The sequence below is a fragment of the Chlamydotis macqueenii genome, chromosome 6, assembly GCF_036417535.1.
Source record: "Chlamydotis macqueenii isolate bChlMac1 chromosome 6, bChlMac1.mat, whole genome shotgun sequence".
Taxonomy (NCBI): Eukaryota; Metazoa; Chordata; class Aves; order Otidiformes; family Otididae; genus Chlamydotis; species Chlamydotis macqueenii.
In genome coordinates, this window is record NC_141561.1 from 14965011 (window position 1) to 14982071 (window position 17061).

At 40.7% G+C, this 17061-nt stretch overlaps 1 protein-coding gene across 1 annotated transcript in view; it reads left to right on the forward strand.

The window, feature by feature from the left end:
* CNTNAP5 (contactin associated protein family member 5) overlaps positions 1–17061 on the forward strand; it is a 287941-nt gene that overhangs the window by 254126 nt on the left and 16754 nt on the right. Inside the window, exons 20-21 of the mRNA XM_086750483.1 lie at positions 15527–15657; positions 16966–17050. Of these exons, the coding sequence (XP_086606609.1) occupies positions 15527–15657; positions 16966–17050 (216 nt within the window). The remainder of the gene's footprint in view (positions 1–15526; positions 15658–16965; positions 17051–17061) is intronic.

The following is a 17061-nucleotide window of genomic DNA, read 5'->3' on the forward strand; positions in this document are numbered from 1 at the left end:
TCCATTAGGACTCCAAGATAAGGGAATGAGAAATACCATGAATGTACAAGAACACTTGGTGAAGAAATATATTATCATTTTATCTGTTGCATTCTGTCTTGGCACATGTATTGCTCTTCACTGAGTTGTTTCAGTGGAATAAGGCCAGTATGTCTGAATTTTAAAGCCAGGTTCATGGACCAAAACATGAGGAGTAAATCCATTTTCTATTCAAGGTACATGGTGCAGAGACCTTTTGAAAAGATGGAAAGATTTTAGGGGCATAGGCTCTTCTCAGTAAGACTCTGGCTGCTGAGTCTTTGCAATGCTTTCAGAAAACTAACTTCAGACAGTCATCATCCTAGACAAATGGCGATATTTGAATTATTCAAGAGTTATTCAGGCACTGGAGCACTGGAAGTGATGAGTAAGCATATTGGTGAGTCACTAGCTTGTGGCAGAACAATAGAAAGTTAATGCTATGTGGTTGAATATGTGTATTTGACCGAATGACCCGAACCGCTCTGAAGCTTTGAAAATTCCAAAATAGCTAAGCTTTCAAGTACTGTCAAATGAAACTGTAAGGAGAAAAAAAAAAAAAAAGCTTTGCAGTAGTTGATCTCTTGGTTGTGTCATGCAGCTAGCATTTGGGCTGGCATGGGATGAGTATCCAAATCCCTGGGAGGGGCGACTGGGACAATATCAGCCTAGATCCATCTCCCCTAAGCAAAGTCACAGTGGGGTGATGGATCTACTGAGGAAACCCTCTTTCCTCTCCCATCCAGTCCCAGATTTCCATCTCTAATTTGCTCTCAGAGACAAATGCTTATGATTTTCAGATATATGAATATTCTAGTGCGTAGCTCCAGGGTGGTAGAGGTTAGCCCCTGCTGAGGTGAAACCTTGGAGTCTGCTTCTCAGTTACACTTGAGTCTCTTGATGCTACTCAAGCAATTGAAAATAGCCCTAAAGTGAATAAAAATATAATATCAGTTTAAATCACCTTTACTGCTGTGAGAGTAGTGTAAAATGTCTTTAGAAACATGAGTCAGTTGACTTCTATTGATGAAACACCTCTGTAAGCAAGCTCTAATTGTGTAGTTCTGGAAGGGAGGACTCTAATGGTGGTTCGGTAAGGAGCTGGGATCAGAACACTGGAATCTCTTGTAGCAGCTCAGCAGGAGCAGAAGTAAGTCTTACATTTTGGCAGCTGCACCCTTGCATTTTGGCAGCTGCACCATTTGCAGATGTCTGCAATTCAGAAGGAGATAGGAACTCTCAGTGCTTCTAGAAATTAGATGGAGCGGCTCTCGGCACACTCAGACAGTTTAAACAACGGTACTTTTCTGAGATCTGTACCTCTATTTACTCACTTGTGAAATGAAGATAACAGTAGTTTAGAGGGTTGGTGAGGTGTCAGGCTCCAAAACTCTGGACTATAAAATGTAGTGTTATGTGTAAAGAATTATTAAGATAATTCTTAAAATAATAACCAAGCTGGCCTTGGTTAACTCCTGAAAGTCTCTTTCAGGGTTACTCTGTACATGCTTCCATATCATTCTTTCAAGACAATAATTTCAGTCATGTGTATTCTCGGCCTTTTGTCCCAAATGTAGCTGTTTTTAGAATCTCATATCCTCTGATTTTTTAGTCTTGTTGGAATTGAAATTATTCCAGTGAAAAAACATTACTCTTTTTCCCTCCAAGAGGTTTATGCTTGCCATAAAGTTACTGGAGTATGAATAACAATGTCCTTTGTAGCATTAAAAGTGAGCATGATTCCTTCTCTCTTATTGGCTCATTTTCAAGGAATCTTGCTGAGTCTGACAGTGTATAGTAGGACCTAAGCAGGTCCCTGCTGGATAACTGATTGGTTAAATAAAGGTTAGGTTCCTGGTGAAATGAGAATGGGCATCCTCACTCAAGAAATGATCAGTAATATTCTTTACCATAATCCCAAGACCCTTTCCACTTGTTAAGAAGCTGTATTGGAACAGTCTATGTATACTTTAATACTTCATATTTTCTAAGTATTTTTCAAACTACTACTCCTGTATCCTAAATAACTAGGCAAATTATTAGTTAATAAAAGTGACAATGAGAAGAACGTTTCTGCTAATTCAGACTTCTCATGTTACATATTTAACATAAAAGAAGTGAAAGTGTCTGCAAGGCTTATTCATAGTTAGACTATATTAAAAGGGGCTTATATGAAAGTGAACTTGTATAGGCAGCTCTGGTGTAATCCAGTCAGGTGTGAAATGTTTCCTGTAAAATCAATTGGTTTCAGCAAAAGTCATAAATAATCACATTTAAGCCCAACACACTTTGCACTGTCAGTCTGTGAAGAAGGTCATATCATTAGAAGATACAGTATGTATTGATTGAGACACTGGGATTGTGGTAGTAAAATTATTTATTTAGAGTTACCCAACAGGCCAGTGTCAGGTCTGGGAAAGGAAATAAAATCTCCTCATGCCCACTCATGACTTCACCCACCCAGGTCAATGCTGCCCACACATAAAGCTCTTCCAGTGCTTTGATCCTTAGATGGCAGGTGGTTTATGAAGGAGGTAAAGTTATGACAGATGTTGGGTACCACCATATAGAATCATAGAATCATAGAATGGTTAGGGTTGGAAGGGACCTTCGAAGGTCATCTAGTCCAACCCCCCCTGAAAGGAGCAGGGACATCTCCAACCAGATCAGGTTGCTCAGAGCCTCATCCAGCCTGGCCTTGAACGTTTCCAGGGATGGGGCCTCCACCACCTTTCTGGGCAACCTGTTCCTGTGTTCTATAACTCGCATCGTAAAAATTTTTTTCCTAATTTCCAATCTAAATCTACCCCCCTCTATTTTAAAACCATTACCCCTCGTCCTATTGCAACAGGCCCTACTAAACAGCCTTTCCCCATCTTTCTTGTAGGCCCCCTTGAGGTACTGGAAGACCGCTATCAGGTCTCCCCGGAGCCTCCTCTTCTGCAGGCTGAACAGCCCCAACTCTCTCAGCCTGTCCTCCTAAGAGAGGTGCTCCAGCCCTTTTATCATCTTCGTGGCCCTCCTCTGGACCTTCTCCAACTGGTCCATGTCCTTCTTGTGTTGGGGGCTCCATATGTCAATGTGGAAGCTACAATTCTAGACCTATACAGATGACCTCCTTCAATAAAATTTGATGCTTAGTAGTGCCTTGCAGTTAATATTTCTAGAAACAGTTCCCACTCAAATAACTTATCTGTATCACAACATCGTTCTTACCTCTGATCAATTGGCTCATACCCTGACAAGTATAGAATCATAGAATCATAGAATAGTTAGAGTTGGAAGGGACCTTCAACGGTCATCTAGTCCAACCCCCCTGCAAGAAGCAGGGACATCCCTGACTAGATCAGGTTGCTCAGAGCCTCATCCAGCCTGGCCTTGAACGATTCCAGGGATGGGGCATCCACCACCTCTCTGGGCAACCTGTTCCAGTGCTCTACAACTCTCATTGTAAAAAATTTTTTTCTAATATCTAATCTAAACCTACCTCCTTCTAATTTAAACCCATTACCCCTTGTTCTATCACAACAGGCCCTACTGAACAGCTTCTCCCCATCCTTCCTGTAGGCCCCCTTGAGGTACTGGAAGACCTCTATCAGGTCTCCCCAGAGCCTCCTCTTCTCCAGGCTGAACAGCCCCAACTCTCTCAGCCTGTCCTCATAGGAGAGGTGTTCCAGCCCTCTGATCATCTTTGTGGCCCTCCTCTGGACCCTTTCCAACTGGTCCATGTCCTTCTTGTGTTGGGGACTCCAGAACTGGATGCAGTACTCCAGGTGGGGTCTCACCAGGGCAGAGTAGAGGGGCAGAATCACCTCCCTCGACCTGCTGGCCACGCTCTTCTTGATGCAGCCCAGGATGCGGTTGGCCTTCTGGGCCGCAAGGGCGCATTGCCCACTCATGTTGAACCTCTCGTCTACCAACACTCCCAGGTCTTTCTCCTCAGGGCTGCTCTCGATCCATTCCCCGCCCAGCCTGTATTTGTGCTTGGGATTGCCACGACCCAGATGCAGGACCTTGCACTTGGCCTGGTTGAACTTCATGAGGTTGGCACGGGCCCACCTCTCCAGCCTGTCCAGGTCCCTCTGGATGGCATCCCTCCCTTCCAGCGAGTCGATGGCACCACACAGCTTGGTGTCATCGGCGAACTTGCTGAGGGTGCACTCTATCCCACTGTCCATGTCGCCATGGGCAAGTTTTCAAAAGTTGATGTTCTTAAAGATGACTTAGGGATTATTTTTTTTTTTTGCTGTTAGTTAATACTTATGCTTCTAAATCATACGTATGCTTTTGAAAATTGTATGCAATAACATAGCATTGTCCTCTACTCATGCTTACATATTGTACCCATGGACCTTTAAATTACACATGTATATATGTTTGTGTATTGTATATAGATGGGTATGTAAATCTCACATAGTCACATTGATCCCACATCCAAAAGATTAGCAGTACTGTAATAATTGGCAGTGTATTTTGAATATCAGTGCTGTAGAAATTTCAAATTGTACTGCTCATTACTAAGCTACAGAAAATGGGTAAACATCTCTAATTAACCTTTTCACTGTGCTAGTCCACAGAAGTTATTCACATCGTGGGAAGCTATTGCCAAGAAAAAAAAATAGTATTTTCTTTCCTAAGCATAATTTTCACTGCGTATTTTTGCATTTATGTGATTTCGCCAAGTTACCAGTAGCTTAGTATTATTATCTTTGCCTTGATCCCTAAAGACAATTACTGATGGGGGAGAAAAATTACAAGAAACTGTTAGTGCTTCTCTTTTCTCCATTCTTCCTTCCTCCATGCAAGTCATCAAATATGATATGAATATGATGAAATATAACATCCAGAAAACATTTTCCCAAGTCTTTGATTCTCTGTGTTGTTGGTTTTCTCCATGGAAACAATATGATTCCTAATCTAGAAAAACAGCAGATAGCCAGCATCAAAGAAAAGAGATAGAATCTCAAACTGTCCTAGAATGATTGAAAATTTATCTGTATTTATTATCTGATTTCATAAGAAACTAAAGAATTTGAGTCCTTTTTTTCTTTGTTTCTATCCAGTACCCATTGCCATCACAATAAGCTCTGTTCTCAGTTTCTTTTGGAAAGCAAGACTCTGAAATTGCATAGGAAGATTAAAGACAAAGAAAAAAAAACACAGTTAAAAACAAAAGTACAAATGGAAAAAACTTGAGTAATTCTTCTGATAGGACTCTGATACTCAGAATATAGCAGGACATAGATCAACTCCACTACCCAGTCCAGTAAGATCTTGAAATCACCTGATATTTGAAGTAAATAGGAAAAGAAACCAAAACCTGTAATAGGAGTGAGCTAAATTAACACTCTTCAAAAGAGAAGCAAATGTCATCAGTAAGAAGCTACTGATTTTTTCTTTTTCATAAACTAGAAATCTACTGTAACCTCTTCCTGTATCTAAGTCAGAAGCAACCTTTCTGTTGAAGGCATGTAAATACTCCTTACTGTTTTTGCCTTGCAAGTCTGTTGAGCTGTGTCACCAACAACTTTTCCCAAGCAAAAGCAAAGCTTTTATCGTTCAGAGATAAAGAAAGGCAAAAAATCTAGTTCAGTCTTTGAGGCAAAGAATCTTTTCATTCTGTTCATGCTGTGCATGCTGGAGTTCAATGGGGCAAAGCTAAAATGATGAGGGAAAAATAGGACTGACTTAAACACTGGGGTGGGTTTTGGGGGTGATTTTCAAGTCTTCACTGGTTCTTTTGCTTTACCACCTTCTGAGTTTTAGTTTTGGGATGTGGATACCACAGAACATAACTAATTGCTGCAGAAAGTGCCGCTAGGATATGCTATTGCTAGTGCAATAGTCTTATCTTTTGAGAACACCTTCTGGCTTACAGACTTTGAACACCCATTAAACAACCTGTACAATTGATGTGACTGAAGTGGAATATGGTGCCAAGGTTCAGGTATAGTTATTTTGTTAAAATAAGATCAGGAGCAGGAAAGTGAGTTGTGTTGGGAAGTCTGGGAGACAGCTTTGTTGAGGAGACTAATTTCAAGCAACTCTGTGTGAGGGACTGAGAATTGTTCCAGGCCTAGCTCTGGTTCACAGCCATTAAATTATTTCATATGGCAGGTAGGGTTATGTATCTTTTAAATATAATTTCATGCAATTGTTGTAGTTGGCCCTGAAATCTTATGTTATTTACTGGATGAGGAGGCAGTGAGAGTTTGATCAGGAATGGTGAATTTTCCCTAGTTGCCTGTAAATGGGAGACTGGCTGTGGCACTGTGTGTAGAAAGGGTTGGGGCTGGTAGGAGATCTCCTAATAAGTTTCTTTATGTAAATAGAGAAACTCCTGTGGTTAGAAACATCTCTCCTCCTTTGGATGATTCCCTGCTGTAAGCATGCTTCACAGAAACTGGGAATGCTGATTAGAGTTTTCAGTTCAAATCCAGCACTAAAAAGTCTGTGCAGGAAGAGGTGGACTTGGCATCCAACCCCAATTTTTTTGTTTTTCTTTTAGCATATGGTACCCTAAATCTCAAAGCGTGCAAGACTTACTTGAAAGGAGAAGCAGCCACAACATTCAGCCAAGGAGTCTGGTAGATTTCTTTATCTGCTTTCCAAGAGGAGAGAACAGAAAGATCTGTCTCATTATCTCAATTCATGGGTATGTTTGTACTCATGAAGATCATTTTGCTGTACTGAAGGGTCAAGAGATGTTCTGGAGACCCACAAGGGAAAAACAAGGGAACTGTAATTGGATTTCGTTGAGCAGGAGAGGCTGAGCATGCAGTTAATAATTGATCTGTGCTCTGCATATATACAGACTGACTTTGAACTTACTGGTATCTGGTGTAAAACCCCAGACCACTGGCTGCAGATAATGAGGATTTTGCTTGCAGGAGGTGTTTATCTCCTAGAAGATTTAAGTTCCTAGCTCGCATTTTGCAGTTGGATTTCTGTGGAGCTGTCCTGAAAGGGGTGGAGGGGGAAGGACAGAGGGTCACAACCTCCTATGTTTTAAATTGATACTGCAGATATATAAATGCTCTTCGATAATTCTGAAATTAGGAACTTTTCAGAACCTGTTTTATCAAAACCTTTAGTTCTGAGGCTTGATAGTAGTCATTTTTTAGTTATTCTTAAGTTGTGATTTATCTCTGTTGTGGACATAGAGAGCTATGTAGTGAGAGTTGTAGTTCAGCAGAACTGTTGGCTCAGGTGCTGCCTTGGAGCAGTGTAGGATTGTTACTAAGTAAATGATTCATCCTTCCTCTAATTTTCCTGTAAGAGGACTTAAAGGAGTCTGTTTGTATGCCAGTGGTTGTGGCTTGTTATGAAACACAGATCTTGAGAGTTTGCTATGATCAGGAGAAGGTCACTGATTAAAGGATCCAAGTTCTGCAGTTACAGAGGCTGGCATAACCTGTGAAATGGGCAGTGCTTAGATGGACTTACTGGTCAGAGGACTAGAACATTTCCCAGAGATTTGTGGCCAGCCAGGCAGTGTCTGTAGAGTTCAGCACAAACAAGGATCATTAACCTCAGAAAGCCATTAATCCACAAAGTTCTGTGCTGTCTTTATTATGAGTTAAGAATGAAAAGGAGGTTTGAGAAGAGAGGCATATGATTATTTTCTCTAGTTTTATTTAAAATATTATTGCTCACTCTGCTGCTCCACAGACATCATGTAGTGCTCAAATCAATTGTTTCCCTGTTCAGACCATCTTTTTCCATGTTCTTATTGCTGAACATTATGGTTATTTGTTAGGTCAACGTGAAACAAGTCCTTGCTTGAACAGGTACCTATACTGCCAAAACTGAAACAGGAATGGTTGAAAGATAATTAGAAAAGCATGGAAGCCATGAGCCAAGATCTCAGTGAGAGCAGGTTGTATGAATTCCTCAGGGTATCACAACAGAGGATCTCAGTCTTTTTTGGCTGTGAGTTGTTCACACAGAGTTAGTGATGATGGATAATTTGCAAAGCCAAGTTGAACTTGTGGAATAAAATTCAGAGGATTAACTTTTTATTTCATTCACTGAGTAAAGAATAAAAGCTCTTCCTGCCAGCCTGACTGCTACATTAGTCTTAAATGAAAAAAAAAAAAACAAAAAACAACTGTGTAACATGAAAGCCTGACAAGATTTTTCTACATACAAAGGTGAGTAAATCATAGGGCCTACTGACCATGAGAAGACTAATAGCGTCCTGTGTGTGTTTAAAGATGGAAGGAGAGATATGAGCATCAGATCCAATACTGTCATACAGATAACTTTTGTTAACAAAAGGCCTTAAAGTGACTTCTAAAATTCCAAATAATATATATAAAAGGTATAGGATAAAATTTACCAGAATAAATCTCACCATCAGAAAGCAGGTAATTTCAGAAAGATTTAACTGCATCTGATGCTCTCTACTCTTTCCTTCGTATTTACATTCAGTCACCTTCAGGGAAAAAAGAAAATTAATGTAGCATAACTTTGTGAAAGAAACAGCAACCCATTCCTTCACCAAAAAGAAGTATCTAGGACTGGAGAGAGAACTATAATGATTAATGGTTTGGTTTGTTTTGTTTTGTTTTGTTTTCATATAGAATGCCCTGAATATGATCCTTAAGTCCTGAATGTCTCCAGCACTGAGTGGGAGGCATTCAAATAAGCACCTGCTTTTTTTACTACCACGAGAGATCACAAAAACTGAGGGGTAGATTTTTTTTTTTTTTTTTTTTAATTCTATGAAACGGTGTCATCTAAGCAAATGCATAGCTGAGTAATCATATCAGCAAACATGTTCAACAGTTTCTTCTCCTTGTTTTCTCCACGAGAAACAAATAGCAGGAGTCACCTCCTAAAAATGTGCAAGTATTTTTTAGTTAAATGCTACTGGATGCTGAAGAGATAGGCCCTGTTCTTTCAAATCACCAGCAGCGCTTCCACTGAAGAGTAAATTTACTGAGTAAATATCCCTGAGGAGAAGCTGCTAATTAAGGAGCAGGTTTCTTAGCCAGCTGCTCCTAACTGAGAAAGTGGTGGTTCATTTTTAAATATCTAGGCTATGAAGAAGGACACTGTCATGCTGAAGCTGTGGAAGTTACCAGAGAGATATTTTGTGATAGAGATGACTGAAAACTGTTGTATGCTGTTCTGCAATCAGGAATGAAAATAAAAACATTTCTACCTTACCAGCTGCAAATTATTTTCTGGGCTAAATACTTCTCTCCCCCCCCCCATAGTGACATCAATAGCCTCACTAGTATATTCCACCCTTTTTTTAATTGGTGCCTTCCTTAATTATTTTTTCTTTTAGCTATAGCTCAGGTGAGTGCTGAGGGTGGATGTGGTGGTGTAATTAACATCTTACAGTCTGGCAAGGGTGACTGCCAGTTTGAGACAGCTGTAAAAGGTTCTGTTGGTCCTTAATTCCTGTGTTTCTGGGTGCCTCTGAGGCAATAGGACATGCAGGGGTAGTTGAAGGCCCTTTTTCTAATGCGATGTTTCATTATTTTATACATATTTGTTCCAAATTAGAGTTGTCAGTTGCCCTGATTTACATGATTTTTCCTCATGTTACATGATGGTAATGAAGTTGTACATTTTACCTGTACCACCTGCATTTGCTCACTGAACTAACCTCAGCTTTTCTGACCACTGCAAGATGTTTTGCCAGCTGCTGCAGCCAGTTTAAGTCACTAAAAAGTACTAGTGAATTTGGTGGAGATATTGGGTTCAATCTGGGCTCATTTAAAACCAGTTTCTGTAAACAAAGGCCCTGCAGAGAAGTCTCAGATTCCAAGGGCATGTCATTCCCTTCCTTGCTGTGTGGTTCTTCAAGACTGACACAAGACTTGTGGTCCTGGTGACATATGTGACAAGAACCTCGCTTATGAATTATGGATTTATAGACCAAATTCCTGGTATCCATTTTTTTTTTTGTGGATATCAGAAGCCATGGGATTGAGAAATAAGGGACTTTCTAAGAGAAGGAAAGCAAGATCGAGGATGCCTGGTGGTGGGGAAAAGATAAGGAACACCTGATGGTGGTTAGAGGATCTATGGGTATAAAAGCACAGAAACGGTAACAATAGTTGGCTCTCCACGTAGCATGCAGTAGGGTCTGAGACTATGCTCTAACAACTGGACTACGCTCTAACAATCTAGCACTGGATGAGATCTTTCAAGCCAGGAGGTCTTTTCCTGAGCTAGAACACTCTCTGTAACATTTTCCCATGCTCCCTTTTCCAGCTGATGATTTTAAAAATTACTGTTTGATTTTCAACGGAAGCTTTGGCAGTCCAGAATGAAGGTGAAGTTAGTGGGCATAGGCCACAAAGCCACCAGGTGTTTCTGACATTCTACTCAGGCACTGCTGTAGATACAGGCAAAAGAAAGACAACTCTTCTGTTGATATATTCAATCAGAAAAGATTTTGGACATAAAAAGCATCATGGCCGAGGTATTTGTTCACACTGTGCAGTTTGGGAATATTTTTTTCTTCTTCAAGCTGAACACTTTGAAATCTCTAACCAGTTTAATGTCCCTATTATCAGTAGACTTAAGAGCTACTACTACATTGTTGTGGTTTAACCCTAGTCGGCAACCAAGTACCACGCAGCCACTCGCTCCCCTTCCCTAGGGCAAGGGGATAAGGGAGAGAATCAGAAAGAAAGGAAAACTCATGATCTGAGATAAAGACAGTTTACTAAGACAGCAAAGGAAGAGACAATAACAACAATATATATATATATTTACAATGAATTATTATAATAATAAAATATAGGGATAATAAAATATACAATATAATGCACAATTTCTCATGACCCGATGACTGGTACAGCCTGTACCACACAGCAATCGTGGAATGGAATTGACAGTGGTCTTGGAATGATCCTGAGCAGTGATTCTGGAACAGCAATTTCCCAAATGCCAGTTGCCCACCAGCCATGATGTCTATGGGATGGAATACTTCATTTGGCTAGTTTGGATTGACTGTACCAGCTATACCTCTCCCAGCTTCCTACACCTGCACATTAGCAAAACCTGGGAAGCTGAAAAAGTCCTTGATCTCTTAGCAACGATGAATAACATCAGTGTATTGTCAACATCTTTTATGTACAAAATCCCATATTAAATCCAAAACACAGCAGCTACTGGGAAGAACATTAGCTCCATCCCAGCTGAAGCAAGGACATACATCTTTCTTGTCCTCAGCAGAAAGACAGAAGCAGTTTGAAGGCACCATGCTATCCCGTAGCTGCCTGGAGGTTGGTTATGCTGACACTGGTCGTTAGTGTACTTCTAGTAAGTACTAACTCTGGTTTCCGTCACTGCTGAAAGAGTGTCCTGGGAGTGTTTTGTTTCAGAAAAGTCATCCCCAACCTAGTCACCAGCATGGGATGGCATAAATACAGCCCTTTGGTCTCTATTTCCCAGAACTTACTTCTATACAAGGGGACCCCCAGGGATCCTGTTAAAATGGCTCTGCAACTGTTTGATCGCAGCAGAGGGATGTTATTTAGTCCTACAGTCATGGATTATACTATTACAGATTGAAGACCACAGTGATGTGTAGCAAGCTAGCTTTGATACCGGTAGTGGTCTCATCACAGTAGCATGGCGTCATATGTGGACTCATTTCCTCCAGAAGTGGTGAAAAGAGGCCACACTGCACTCGGTAACACTGTGGCTGAACTATACCTGCTGTCCTCTTGGGCTGTCTGGAACTAGCACAGCATATCTCCATGCTGGTCTACAGTTTGCAGAATTTGAAGCTGCAAGGAGTGACTATAAAAATTAAGTGTAAATCTACTCTTCTCTAACACTGGTGGGATAACATGCCCAGGCCAAGCCCAAAGGCCAAAGCCCAGCCCAAGGCCAAAGCATGATATATCTCTCTTTCCTTCCCTCCCTCTTTTCTGGACTTAATAGAAATTTCCTCCAGCAATTGCACATGCATTAGAGAAGGAGGAAAACACAACAGGCAACGCATTATTTTAACATTATGGCACTCCAGGTGTGCATGCTCAGACATGGGGAGCTGAAAAGAGGATGACAGGCATGACTTCAGCAAGACTGCCAAAAATTACGCTGCTCATGATTAGTGTGAATCCCTATTGTGAGGCAAAAATGATGCAAAACAGAGACAGAATAGGGAGAACAGAGCTGGTTTATGCACAGATTTTTATTTGCAGTTAGTAACACTGGGCTGGTGTGATGGAGAGAGTCAGTGGACCGGATAATCAAAATTCAGAGGACAAAAAAAAATTCTTAATAATAATCTTAATTAATAATCCATTTATTTTGCCTGTCAAGTGGTAAAATGGCAATGTAATCTACCAGACAAATTATTCTGTACTCTGAAAACAGAAATAAGTTTTGGTACTGAACGCTAGCCAAAATCAGCTCTCAGCTACACTGATGTAAATTCCAAAAGACCTCTGGAGGGATAAACCCATGTACTTGTGGTTTCTATTAATGCAGATTTGACCCTAGGCACAGTGCCAACTTGAATTCAATAGTTTTGAAGAGCAGCCATCCAAAACAGTTGCCATTGGAATTCAAAGCAATTTGATCAAATAAGATGCTATTCGCTGATCTCTTTAAATGATTTAAGGTAAAATTGTACCACTATAGAAAGTAAGATCTATTCTTAATGGATTTCAAGAACCTTCTCCATTGTCTCCCAACAAATGGAACAGATGGTTTCTGGTTTAAAATCAGTGCTTCTCTGATGAAGTCAATGGGTAAAACCCTGTTTGCAGCACCTGAGAGCCTAGACAGATTGCATGTCTTGCTGGCACTCTTTAAACACAAATGTGCTAGTTGCTGTGTTTATCACCTGGGTATAGCAGTAAGATTTTTATTTTATATACTGGTGTGCTCATAGCATTTGAAAAGAGTAAAGAAGTTTTTTCACATTTACAAACTAAGCAATTAGTACAAGGTCACAGACCAAATCTAGGCCCTGTTCCATTTTTTGCACTACACCTCTTTCACAGGATCTACGTGCGAGAGACGAATATATCAGGCAGCCTTTAAAGTACTTCTACTGGGACATGATTTTTAGTTTGGACCAGTCTGTTACACTGTCACATCTTAGTTTCAGCTTATTCTGTGTGGTCATCTCAGCAATGGTTTACAGGGTCAGGCAACCTTTCGATTTTTTTATTGACCCTGACTCTCCTACTGCCCTAACGAGCAGGTCTGAAGAACATCCCTTAGCTTCCTTGCACTTGAGCGTCTTTTCTCATGCCTTTCTAGAGTAAAGTGGTTGTAAGATGTTTACACTGTTATTCCTTGTTGATGCATTTTTCATTCAGTACCAGAACATGGATTTGTGATTTAAGTTTGGACCTTTAAGTGTGACATTAACAGTGATAGGCAGTAGCTCCTTGTCCTGGATATGCAATGAGGGGATGGGAGCTTTGCAGTATGATTTGGGCAGCAGAATCAGGACCTGTCATATCTGAATAATTTAGCAGTTGTTACTGACCTTGATCTCTTCACAAGTTCCCTTCTAACATCCATGAAAGTAAATTAGTAAATTCCTTTTATCTCTTTTTTTTTTTTTAATTTTATTTTCACTTTAAAAGCTCACCTGATCCAGCAGCCCTCTCAATCAGCTGAAAACTCTTCATCCTGGTGGTTCATTCTCATTTCCCCTCTCGTTTTTGGAAGCTTTTTTTCTATCCTCCAAAGCTCAGAGAGCAGCAGTTCTCCTCTGCAATATACTGAATGTCACAAAAAAAAATGCAGCTTGAGCAGCCATACATCCTGGTGAGGGAAAAGGAGGAGGGATGGTCTTAACTGGACTCTAGGTCCAACCTGGAAGAGCTACCAACATCACTGTGAGTTGTATAGAGATGGCAAAATTCTTTCTCTGCAGGAAATTTATACATTGTCACAAGCTTATTGTAAAGTGGTTTTGCAGTAGCTTGTAGGACAGCAGAGTTGACCTTATTGAGGAGAACTTGCAAGGCTAAAGGGAACAGGTACGTCCACGCTGTGTAGTGGAGAACAGTCCCATGTCCTCTCTCACTAACTCTAGACCTGCAGGCAGTCTTGCAGCTTTAATATGGATGAACATAGGAGCCAGGCAGGGCTGCTCAGTCACCTCGTTAAACAGCCAGGCTGCTTCTGGGGTCAGAGGTGCTTCCGAACAGTGTTGCTGTGCACCAGACGTGTGCAGCACCTCGTGCAGGCGTGCCGTGGGCTTCTCTAACATGGTGCTGCATTGCGATGTACATGCTCACGCTGCCTCTGCAAACACTTAAAGCAGTCCTGGAGCTGAAACAACGTGAACACTTCCTTCAGTGACAGTCGGTCAGTCGGTCCCTGTCATTCAGCGTAAGTGATGTTTGCCTGTAGCCTTCTGCAAAAGCTGGTGATACTTGGAATAGTTTGAAATCATGCTAACAGAAGCACAGAAATGGAAGATGATAGGAAGTTTTTTATTACAATTTTCAGAACAAGGAATAAATGAAGAACCCTTTGCTCAGGTTTCTGGTGCTGTCAGTGTTCATTTTCTCCTTGGAGACAGTAACAAAGTAGCCCCAGAAAACGTTTTTAATTCTGTGGTGCCACTGTTTTTCCATGTATTTTGGTTGTTGATGCATAAAAAGAGCTCTAAAAGTTCAGAGAATTTTTTTCTCCCTGTTAATTAATTCGCAGAAAAGCAAGCTTGAAATAATTTTATTGGAGTAGATTCTTTTCCTTTTAAATTATATGTATATGTGTGAGTATATATATATTTTTTTTTCCCTGTAATCATTTGTAGAAGGATTAAAATTCATATTGGATTCCTTGTTTTCTTGTGCATTTTCATTTGTTATGGTACTGTTATTTATCAGAAGTCACAATGCTTTTTTTGATACAAAGACTGAAAGAGATGTTTGGCATTCATTTTTATATGAATTATATTTATTTCTTCAAATACTTTAGAACACCAAAATAAAAATATTTTTTTCTGTATAATAATTTACAATATATCTTTTCTCGTATTGCATATAAATTATAATGAGTTTGGGCATTTAAATGTTTGAAATTAAATTATGATTCTCTCAGTTGTCACTGTCTTCTGGTTTATCTCTTACATCCTGGTGCAAAAGCACAGTGAAAGCCGCCACTGTTAGTTTAATAGAACAGTGCGAGACCTGTGTGCCCTCTGGTGGAAGCGATCGTTAGCAGAGTAACGTGGATCAGCTTTCGAGGCAGGGGTAAACGTCTGACCTGCAGACAGACTCGCTCTCCTTTGATATACTTCACTACTCCATTAATTTATGTTTCTCCTTAGCAGAGTTTGTTAACTAGTAGGAAGGAGAACTCTTCCAGTGCATTATTTATTTCACACTTTTCATTAGAGTTTGAACTCCTTCATTTCTCTTCAACCTCTTTCTTGACTTTTTAACCTTGTTGCTCCATTGTAATAAAAAGAAAATGAGTTATATGTCGTGTAAAGGTATTGAACAGTATCTCATTATTGACATAGGTTTTATAGGTGTAATTTCACTCTGCTTTTAAGGAAGTTTACAGGTCCGATACAAGCTGAGTAAGGATGGGCTCCTCATTTTCACGATTGACTCTGGAAATTTTGCCAACCGAGAACTGCACCATGTGAAGATTAACAGAGAAGGCAGAGAGCTCGTCATTCAGGTACGCCATGGCTTATGTTGAGTGTTAAACAGTACTTCATGCCACAGACAGACCCACTAATTTCAGTGCCTGAGCCCCAGCAGGAGGCAAAGGTTTCACATTGATCTGGTGCAACCAAAGCTGGTCCAGCAGCAGAACAGCCCTGTAGGTTAAACCAAAACTCCATCTAGACCCTGCTTCAAAGAGTGCCCAACCATGGTGTTTTCCATTGAGTGATCCTTCGGTTGTCTCTGGCAAACTGTGACTTAGGAAACACCTTTGGCCAGAAGTGGAGTGGTTCTGGGCCTAAGGGATGTCTGTGTGACCTGTAGTCGCAGAGGAAGCACACAGTATAGATGATTAGAAAGCTGCCAAAGGGAGAAAAAACAGCTGAGGAATGAGGACCTGGGAATGTAATTTCATTTAGGGTATGTGCCCCAAGGGACAATGTGACTTCAGCTGCCTTATCCACTCACAGAAAAGGAAAAGCTGAGGAATCTCAGGGTGCATGACGATTCCCCGTCCCTTTCCCAGAAGCAAGCCATGCCAAATGTGACACCCTCATGAGAGATGAGAACCCTCTGCCTTGTTTTCCTGCATTGCCTGTTTTTCCAAGGCAGGAAGAAGAGGACCATCTTGCTGTTCCTTCTGCTTTCCTTCTGAGGCTGGTTATAGCAGTTCATATTACAAAACAAACTGGCTATATCTGGGCAGCAGTCATTTAACAGGGAAGGCTGGCAGAGTCTACAGAGAAGCCATGTGTTAAGCAGTAGAATGAGAAGGAAACAGAAACACAAGGAGTGCCACAATTTTTCTCTCCTCTACAGTTTCCATATCTGGGTGGTAAAATGATATCACAGTACACACTAGGGTGGGTAGACCTTATTATCTTGGAGGGAGGCCTATGCTAAAAACCAGGGGTTTCCTCAGTACCAGTCTTCTATTATCTGCTGCACTGTGTTTTTTTTCTTTTCTATGCAGAACTAACTCTTCACAATACATTTCTAGACAAGCCTCCTTTGAGTGTATTCTGAAGTGACTAGACATAGATTTTTGGGAAGCAGGGAGATTTCAGTGTCAAACATTTTAAGCTTTTCTGCAGGGGAAGTTTCTTCAAAGCCCTTTATATGACTATTCTGGTGTACCTTTCACTTCCTCATGCTAAAATCAAAGCACATTCACTTTACTATCTTTAGAAACCGAATCACGCTTGGGGGTAGAATTAACGATTTTGCAGCTGACAGTGTTTCCGGAAATCTGCAGCACAGAGAAAGATCTAGGGGTGTCTACATACTGTTGTAAAGAACTAATTTTATTGACCTCTTCCAGGTTGATCAAGTTCTCAAACTCAAACACAACTTTTCTGAGATTGATTTTAAGGCCATCAAATCACTCACCTTGGGCAAGGTCACAGGTAGGTTCTAC